General features: G+C 39.7%; 1 protein-coding gene and 1 pseudogene across 1 annotated transcript; one reads left to right on the plus strand and one right to left on the minus strand.

The window, feature by feature from the left end:
- Positions 1–4282: 4282 nt before the first annotated feature.
- On the plus strand, positions 4283–4837 carry LOC113327912 (probable proteasome inhibitor). Its single transcript, XM_026575028.1, has one exon. The coding sequence runs from the start codon at positions 4283–4285 to the stop codon at positions 4835–4837; it is 555 nt and encodes a 184-aa protein (XP_026430813.1).
- A 2350-nt stretch (positions 4838–7187) lies between these two features.
- LOC113327913 lies at positions 7188–9188 on the minus strand (annotated as a pseudogene).
- Between the last annotated feature and the right edge of the window lie 1369 nt (positions 9189–10557).

Consider the following 10557-nt stretch of genomic DNA (forward strand, 5'->3'; position numbering starts at 1 on the left):
GACTTGTCAATATCTCGCCAAAATATCATATAGGGATATCTCATGGATGTGGTAAGATTACTGAAATAACCTTTTTGTACGTTCGTCACTGCTTTAGTGATTCTCGTCCATTTCTTCCTTCTTCTCTCTAGTTCTCTCTGGTTCTTCTAAATCAATTTTTTCTTCTGCTAAAATCAAGAGATAACTTAGAGTTTTTTTTTCTAATCAAACCTAATTAACATTAATGGTGGATGTTTAGAAAAGATTTACATTTATTCCACCTGCAATGGTGTTTTCACAATAGGGAAATTCTTATACGGAATTCGTCTTCCTATCAATTTCAGTCTCCTTGTATCTTTCTTCTTCCTTGGATTAACTAGGTATGTAAATCAGTCAAAACCCCCTTTCTTCAAATTTGTCAAATTTCATGAATTGATTGTGATTTCAGCAAAACCCATTATTCAATTTTGTTAATTTCATGACCAGGGTATTTGGGAACCAGCTGTTGTTCTTAATGGGGCTTGGATATACAAATCCAACATATGCTGTTGCTGTTCAGCCTGCAATCCCTGTGTTTACTTTTGTTTTAGCAGCTTTCATGGGTTACTCTCAAATTTCATCCTCCATTTGTTCATTTCAACTTTTTTCCTCTTTTCCTTGCATTTGGGTGACTGGGGAGATTGAATTTTTGCAGCACCGAAAAAGTGAATCTGATGAAAATTGGAGGTCAACTCAAGGTTGGGGGCACAATAGTATGTGTTTCTGGAGCTATACTAATGGTTTTGTTCAAGGGACCATCTATATTTTGAGAGGATGTCACTGAATTGTTGCACGGAGCAGTGGCGGTGAATGATTTAATTGCCGGGGCACAACCAGAACCTGCTGGAGGGTTGATTTCGGGTTTGTTGGGTATTGGTCTTACCAAGTTTCACATTGGGATGCTCTGCTTGATTGGGAACTGCTTTTGTATGGCTGTTTATCTATCCTTCCAGGTATTTAGATGTTTCACAATGGGATGTTCTGCTTGATTGTGGTAATGGTTTCTTAGATGAACTAGTAGGTGGTATTCTCACGAACTGAAAAATGGAACACAACCTGTTCACAAAATTTACTGAATGACGAGAACACAAAATGGAACAAGAGAGTGGATGGAGACATCTGTTGTATACTTGAGAGCAGCAGGTGGTATTCGTGTTCAATTGGGGGATGCATTTCTACGGGAATTCGAATAGGAGGAAGATAAGAAGTTTTGGAGGTAATTAAAGGAGATATGTGGCATGAAAATAGATGGGTTCTTGCATTTGAATGAACATGGAATTTGGTGTTTGTGTGGTGAAAATTGTGTTAGAAGGCAGCAGAGAAGTGAGAGTTTTGTGGTTATGTTGATGAATAAGAAGATGGGTTGCTCAAATTGAGTTTGAAACCATAAGATTTGTTGATTTCAGAAGGATGTTTGATTGATTGTTAGTGCAGAGAAAGATAGCGTTCGCTGCAGAAAGGGTGGTTCATGTCGAATATAAGCTGAGAAAGGGGTTTCAATTGTGGTTGTTATGAATTTATTACAGAATTAGATTGAAATGGTTGTTGTGGAGGTTGAGATCGATGGGATTTGTGCTGCGTAGGTTGAGATTCAGAAGAGGTTGTGTAATTTAAGAACCAAAATTGAGACAGAGATGAAGAAGTGGAAGTTGGGTTTCAATTGAATTGAGAGATCGAAAAGGTGTTGGTTGTTTGACCTTGAAGTTAAGAGAAGGATGTGCTGTAAGGGAGATGTAATTATGTTGATGTGAAATAGGTGATGGTAGAATTGATTTGAGTCCGCTGTTGTTGTTCCGAGCAGTATCTGAGAGAGGGTTATGTTGCTCAGAAATATGGAGAGTTGATGGTTTGAGCGAGAGAATGGTTGTTACAGAGGAGCTGGAGGCACTTGTGGAACTGCAGAGTGGTTGAGGTACTGTGTTAATTGAATGAGTGCAGTTTATAGTGAATTGGTGGGTAAGTTTGATGGCTGAAGGGATGAGGAGGTGGAGTTGTTGATGCAGTGCTGCAGGAGTTGCTGCTGTGTGCATCACTGATTTCAGCTAAAATTGCAGGTATATTGCAGCTGCAGGAATTGATATTAAAAGGCTGGTTGATGTTGGAGTTGTGCTGCAGAGAAGTCACAACTGGTGGTAAATGGGTTTTGTGTGTTGCGTCAGAGAATGTCAGATCTAAGAAAATGGAACAAGCAAGAATTGGCTTTTGTTGTTACAGGAAAGTCTGTGGAGAATAGTTGTCTTGTGTTATTGAATTGAGTAGGAAGACAAAGATTATCGTGCTGGGATGGTCGAAAGAACTGAAGCAGTTGAAGTGTTGCAATGTACAAGTAGTAGCATGCAGGTGGTGTTGCTAGGTGTAGCTGGGAGAACAAATGGTGCTATGAGTCTGAGATGGAATTGCAGGGAGCAGGTGTTAGCAGTGATGTTGCTAGGTGTAGCTGGGAGAACAAATGACAGGGAAATGGTCGTGATTACAGTACATACATGGGTTGAACTGAAACCGTTCCCCGATTTAAATCAGTGACACGGACTCAAATCATCGATTCAAAGGACTTCAAAGGAGGAACTGAGTTAAATCAATGATATAACATTAAATCAGTGATACAAAGGACTTTTAGGTCTTTTTAGTTACACCTAACGGTGCTAACTTTCCATCCATCACTTTTGGTCAAAACTTGCCTAGTCTAACAATAAATAAAAAAAAAGTGGCCTAGATTTGAAAAGCACCAAAAAACAGGCCTATTTTTGTAAAAAGCCCTTTTTTTTGTCCATTTTACCAAAACTATTTTTTACTCGTCCATTTGAACCGTATTTTAAAAATATTTGGACAAATGACCTATTTTCCGTTTTGTGAATCTATTGAATTCACACAACTTTACTTTGTTACACCGGGTTTAAATAACAAAAGCTTCAATGGCCAAAGAAGATGGAAGTGTGGGTAAACTTGAAGAAGATACGCTCAAACCAACTGGAAGCAGCAGTTCTTATCCCAGGCGTCCAGATGTTGGTGGTGGCTCCTACTGTATGATCCACGCTGGCTTCTCCCTGCTGATAAACGTCCTGATTTTCGTCCTCCAGGGGTTCCACCAGGTGCACAGTTTGACCCCTTTGGTCCTCCTGAAGTTTCAGGATTCGAAGGGAACCCAAGGAGGCCTTCTACGCCACCACATCCTGATTTAGCACCCTTCGGAGATCCGAATGGCATGTAAACGTGAAAGCTGCTGATCGTGGTGTTGACTGTTGGGAGAGGTCAGACAACCCCGGATTATGTCGATGAAGAACTTTCTGCAGTTTAGAATTTAATTAAGGATGATCTAGCTAGCCATTCATATATGAGATGTTGAGAATTTAGTTACCTCTACAAATGGCACACAAAGAAACTATTGCAAAGAGAAGAAGCAACCAGGCTTGGGAAACGATCTTCATGATTATGATTATAAGTGATCAAATTGATGATCTTCAATTGTGTAGATTTATGTGATACAACGCTTAGATCTATAGCTATACTAACTGGTGTTCATTTTTATAATCGGCATGCCAGAGTTGTGCAAATAAAAAATTAAGCAACAAAACAAAAGAAGAAGAAATAATTGATGTTTAATTATTGTACATTATAAGTGTGATAATGCTAACCAAACTTGTAAACGGAGTATTGTCACATTATTGGGAGTGAACATTGAAGTCCACAGATGAGCTTGTTGTGCTTGACCGAGGCATATTCCGTGCTAACTCCGATATCCCAAGGGGTTTTTACATCGCATGGCTATTTCTAGGACATGCTGTGCCTAAGTTCTAGGTATGTTGAAAAAATAGATCACTGTAACTCTCAATCACTAAAAAAACCCTTGCCAACTGGGCGAACCCCTGTTGGTAACAGACTGAACATTAGCTTGAACCTACAACTCAGCACGTTTTGTGAATGTGAAAGACTAAACCAACCTACACTAATTCAACACTTGAGTTTAGGAACAACTTAAACAAATTTGCATCAATAATTTTAACAAATATTCCTGTAATTTTTTTTAAGTTGAGGTCAAGGTCCTAGTCCAACATCTTTTCTATTATCTAATTCTAATCTGGTTCCTACTTTAGGGTTTTCTTTTCTTAGTTTTGGCTTCTTTCCTATATACTCTATTATTTCATTTTCATAGACCTAATACTACTGGGAATCATTGAAGCCTATGCAAGCACGTATAGTATTGTATTTTTGAGAAAAAGCATCCAACACTATTAGTTTTAATTTCAAATCTTGAGCACTACCAATGATGGCCAATGAAGAAAGTGTTATGGCTGTAATCAGAGCTACACGGCCTAATTTTCGCAATGGGCACGATAAAGTTGGGTTTGCAGTACATGCAATGTTCTTGAATTCTGGGTATTTTCTTACTGCGACAGGATCTGCAGCTTATTCAGACACCATTCTGACTTGTCCACCTTCAGACGAGGTTGGAATCGACGGATGGAACCAAAGTGAGTGTTCTTATGGGTTCGTTTACTCGAAAATTGATAAGGCCGGTGCCAAGTATACAGTACTACTCAAGTGTTTGGTCATGGGAGATTTCTTGGTGATAGATTTTATAAGTAGTAAATATCCAGATAAGGAACCCCTCGGCCTTCGAATCAATGTTAATGATTGTAACGGTGGGGGAGACGAAAGGCCGACAAATTTTGCCAACCAGTTTAGGAATTTTGATGAGCTTGTAAAGAAGTTGAATGTGGAGATATTCTGTAAGTTGAATGTAGAGATTTTGATCAACCCTGGTCTCCAGACATTGTTGATGATAACCCGGTGTAGTAATCATGAGAGCTTCAGATTCTGATCCGGAGCGATATTAATTACCCCAAGCAATATTATCATTTTCTTGAGTTTAGTCACTAACTATTTAAGCAATCAACTCTTAACTAACCAAAATAATTATTTTGAAACCGGCAACTTCAAAAAAAAAAAAAAGTTCTTCAATAAAGGCACCTCCCATTCTACATCTAATGTATGCAGACGATCTCCCCATTACTTACAGGGCGACCCAAGAAGGTAGCACTCACCTAAAAAGGATACTTCGATCATATAGCTTATCGGCAGGGCAAATAATCAACACATCGAAATCAATAATCATTCATCATCCAAGGCTCCAACCGCAAACTATAGACTCTCTACACCATCTCTTCGACATGCCAACCACATCAATCCCACTGATATATTTAGGAGTTCAATTCAAGCACGGGAAAAACTCTAGACACATCTTCGAACCACTACTCCAACGACTGGCTCGTAAAGCTCAAGGATGGATGACAAAATGCCTTACCCCTGCAGGAAGATTTGTTCTCATTAAAACCTCTTTAACACCGACCTGCAATCACCTTATGCAAACCCAGATTTTTCCCACCCATGTGCACAAAAAACTTGATCGGATCATTAGAAATTTTTTCTGGGAGCATGATTCATCAGTTAAAAAGCTTCACCCAATAGGGTGGAATAAGCTAAACAAACCGATAGCGGAAGGAGTACTCGGAATCCGAAAAAGGAGCAATCATAATAAAGCTTTGTTCATGAAAAGGATATGGAACATTTACGACCAGTCGTAGTCAATTTGCACCAGGTTGTTCAACGAGAAATACCTCCAACATCAACCAATATTCTAAGGTACAATTACGATTCCTTCTAACGCCAGCTCCCAATGGAAACAAATGGCGTCTCTTATTCCTTTTTTAAAACAGCATTTATTTCACCAAATATGAAATGATTTAGATACACCTATCCGTGTTAATTGGATACCCCACATTCAAAACCTTGATCCTGCCCAGTGCTAGCCTATAAAATATGTAGCTGATTTAATTGACCCATTTTCTCAATACTGGAGATATGATCATCTAAACAACCTCCTACCTAATATCTTCCAACACATTATAAATATACACCTTCTTCCTGACAGCATTCCAGATAAAATAATCTGGCCCCACTCTAAATCAGGAAGATAGACAACCGCTTCCGGGTATAGTTGTTTAACACAACAAGATAACCTCGTACACCCAAACACCCTACCAACAACCAAATCTTTATGGACCTTACCATGTCCTCCCAAAATTCAGCTTTTCTTGTGGAAAGCTATAAATGAAGGTTTGTCAACCTTGTCTATGCTACATCACATCAATCTCTCCACTTCCAACCTTTACCCCCGATGCAACTCCGAGCCAGAAACAACTCAACACATGCTTATCCATTGTCCGGAGGCTATGTCCGCTTGGAGAAGCCTTTCTAATCGCATATCAACAAACCAATCACAAGGAAACAACCAACCAATTACCTTAAACCCTCAAACAACAATTTCACAAATACTACAAACATAAGGAAATACCTCTTCTGTCACTTCATGTTGTTTTCTACTATGGTCACTATGGATATCAAGAAATGATCTCGTGTTCAATCAAGAGCAATCCACTCATACAGACATCCTGGCAAGATCATTAGCACAACAACAAGAATTTGAATGGGCAAAGAATATTCCCCACCAGTTCTCCTCGGGGAACTACCTTCCAGAATTACAACAAACATAACCAAGACGACTACAACCATTCAGGTAGGTTGGTGTCCTCCAGTAACAGATTGGATTAAAGTGAACACGTATGGGTCAGCTAGAGGCCACCCAGGTATGGCGGGAGCAGGATTCATTTGCAGAGATTCGAATACGCGAACTATAATGACTCTTGCTCAACCTCTCGGAGTAATCATAATGCTCACAGCAGAGACATGGACAACGGTCCTAGCAACCAGAACCGCAACTGCAAGAAGATGGAATAAAGTGTTATTTGAGACGGACTCGACGAATCTCATGCACTTCATCAAAACTCCAACATAAGCCCCTTGGTATATTTCAGAAATGATCGCAGAAATTAAACACAGAATGAATCAAATTCTTTTTTCTGCTATTCAACACAATTATAAGGAAGGAAACCAAGTAGCAGACGGTCTAGCAAACTATGCAGCAGATCGTAGCCAATCCGGGAACTACTCAACGGCAATATGGGACCAGGCGAACCCATCTTTTATTAACCAAATTCTATTAAGCGACTCCGGAAGAGTCACCTTCCCACGTGTAATAACAATTTAGTTAAGTTTAATATATGCATGCTTCAAAAAAAAAATTAAGAAAAAATTGTATCGTCTTTCCAATTTTAGTCAGAAGCTTCAGCAGCCTCTGCTGCGACACCTTTTTCTTCTTCTCCATTGTCTTCCTTACCAAACTCTTCAATCAGTATTGAGCGCTGTCTGTGTGTCAAATTAGTTGGAATCCTGACATTAAAGTGAACGTATTGATCTCCAAATGAGTAAGAGTTCCTTCGCTTAATTCCTTTTTTCCTCAGAACAACCTTCTGACCAGGTTGAGTGCCAGCATGGACCTTGAGAAGAACATCCCCGGTCAAAGTCGGGACCTGAACAGTCCCCCCAAGAATTGCTTGACTGATACTTAAACTAGCATTAACATGGATATCAGAGCCTTCTCTTCGGAAAATAGGGTCTCTGCGGACCTTGACGGTAACAAATAGATCACCATGTTGGTCACCAACGGGATCTGATCCACACATCTGTAGAGCCGTAAAGTTTCGGAATCATCAATTCCTGCCATAACATCAATCTTGACTGTTTTTGAACCTTTGACAACACGATTTCCATTGCATGACTTGCATAAGCTCTTCATAGATTTCCCAGTACCGCTACAATCTGCACAAGTAGACTGCAATCTAAATGGACCTTGCTGAGTATATATCCTCCCTGAACCTTTACACGGCCTGCACTTTTGGGGTTTGGTTCCTGGAGGCAAACCTGATCCGCCACAAGTTTCACACTTTAAGGAAGTTTCAAAGGTAACATTCTTGGTGCACCCCTGAACAGCTTCCATGAAAGATAGTTCAAGGGGAACCTTCACATCTTCCCCCCGACTAATGCATGGCCAGAAGGGTTCAGGCTCGACCGGGTCAGGCCTCTCGTGTGGGTGAAAGTAATCAAATGGGTAATAACCAAACTGGTCGTAAACAGATCGCTTTTCTTCATCCCTTAAAACCTCATAGGCTTCCTGTACTTCTTGAAACTTTGCTTCAGCATCGGCATCATCCTTATTTATATCTGGATGAATTTTCTTTGCGACAGCATAATAAGCTTTCTTGATGTCGGATGCACTTGAACCCTCGAAGGCATACACGTCGAACCAGTTGAATGGATTGATCTCTTTGCAGACCAATTTCCATTAATAACTCCACTCAAACCTCCACCTCTTAGTTTTGTTTCAGAATTAACATATCCACGGATCTTATGAGGATTTTGAATTCCAGATATAAATCCCCGACGACTCCCCCCACGCAATGTATTGTTCAATAAACTATGAGATTCTTCAAGTAGATTCGAAATAATAGACCTTCGAGCTAACAAGTAAACAGTGCTAGCACTAGTGTAACGTACCGTTGGAGTTCAGAGAGGGAAACCAAACTAAAAAGAAATCAAGATTTTTAACAGGGGAACCTAAAGAAGAAAAACCCTAACTTTGGTAGGAAGAAGCGGTGGAAGAGGCTTCTGAGGTTTAATGAAAGAACAAGTCTCCGCCGACCTAGTAAGGATCACTTATGTGATGGATTTTGGTATTACTGTGAGAAGACTTTGGTTAACCTCAAGGCCTGGAAATACTGATCCAAATTAGATGACAACTCTTTCGATCGTTCACTTTTCTGTTGGGTCCGATTTGGTTCATTCAGCTCGCCAGACCGCACACCGGCTATACCAATATACCATGGCAGGTGTCTACGCATTTAAATTTGCAACCACAATAACAACTAGTGGTATTGTCAATAACAACTGGTGGTATTGTCTGGTCAAGGAGTAGTCAAACATCCTTGTATTTCTAGTTCTAATCTGTTTCTTAATAATTTAATTAGGGTTTTCTTTTCTTGATTTTGTCTTATTTCCTAGTATAGTCTGATTTCTTTTTCCGAGTCTTAGTACTATTAGTAATTATTGAAGACTATACAAGAATACCTAGTATTGTAGAGAAAGAACAACCAATTTCTTAGTTATTATTCTCTAGTTTTACTATTGCTTTTGTGAATTTATTTCACACAAATTTGCATCGTTATTACTCTGCGTTCAATAACAAAAGCTCCAATGGCCAATGAATAAGGTACCATGACTAAGCTTAAAGAAAATGCGCCCAAACCATCTGGGAGCAGCACTTGTTCATCTTCCCCTCCCAAGTATTCCTCCTCCTGTTACTCCTGCAGGTATATTTGATGATCCAAGAGGTGGATTACATCCCGGGCGTCTAGAGGTTGGTGGTGGCTCCCTGCTTGTAGGACCGAATGATCCACGCTGGCTTCTCCCTGCTGATAAACGTCCTGATTTCCGCCCTCCTGGGATTCCACCAGATGCACACTTTGACCCCTTCGGTCCTCCTGAAATTCCAGGATTTGAAGGGAAACCAAGGAGGCCTTTTATGCCACCACATCCTGATCTAGCACCTTTCGGAGATCCAAATGCTATGTAAACGTGAAAACTGCACCTTTCTGATCATGTCGATTTATGAAGGACTTTCTGCAAAAGACTTGATAGTTGTGTCGTTTTCTCTTTTAAACTTTTTTTTTCATGAAGATCGAGAATAGGTTATTTCTTTTTCATGCAGATCATGTAATGAAGTAGTTTTGTTTTTTTTTCAAATGGATGATTTAATTGCACAATAATAAGAACAATTTTTTTTTTTCATGATCGACACAATTTATTAATTTGTTTCTAATCCAATTATATGTGGAGTACCCTAGACTAGGGCGCTTTCAAGGAATTAAAACTTCTAGTTCAACAACAGGCGCAAAAACTACAACTTTTAGGATCGCAATCTTGTTCTATCCGTTGTTTCTCCAATTGCGGCACATTTACTATCATAAACAGCACGTGTACAACCTGAGAAACTTGTTTGGATCCACCAAAAAGAATGCTCAGAGACCATGGGTTGCATCCATCTGCTATGGGTCTTGGCAGAGGTGGTGGTGGTGGTCGAGGTATATATGGCATCTTCACAACAACAAAGGCAATCACTTAGTTTCCTCAACCAACCAAAGTTTTGTCTTTGAAATTTTTGAGCGAACGTTCTGCCATGATTTTGACACCATTACGGGCAGTTGTTGTATTTGTATATATAATTTGAGGCCGAAATACTAGTTTCAGAATCAAAGTTAGGCCAAGAGCTTGAATTTTAGAGCTCCTGGCCTCCTACCAATAGGAATCAAGTGTTTTCAAATTATTTTTCTAATTTTTTTCTCACCCAGCACTAAATGTGAAGATTACTCACCAAATTAGGGCCGAGATATACAACCTTCGCTCCACTCTCCCCTCCAAATAACGAAACTCTGAGAAACCCTACTAAAAATACTAAAGGGAAAAAAACGGTTTCGTCCAAAAACGCCTCAAAATGTACAGATTAGTCCAGTCCTAGTCGACTAGGTACAAATTAGTCCAAAATTTGTGTAAAGACGTTGCTATCCTTCACACGCGTTTCATAAAGCA

This window comes from Papaver somniferum, unplaced genomic scaffold, assembly GCF_003573695.1.
Source record: "Papaver somniferum cultivar HN1 unplaced genomic scaffold, ASM357369v1 unplaced-scaffold_107, whole genome shotgun sequence".
NCBI lineage: Eukaryota > Viridiplantae > Streptophyta > Magnoliopsida > Ranunculales > Papaveraceae > Papaver > Papaver somniferum.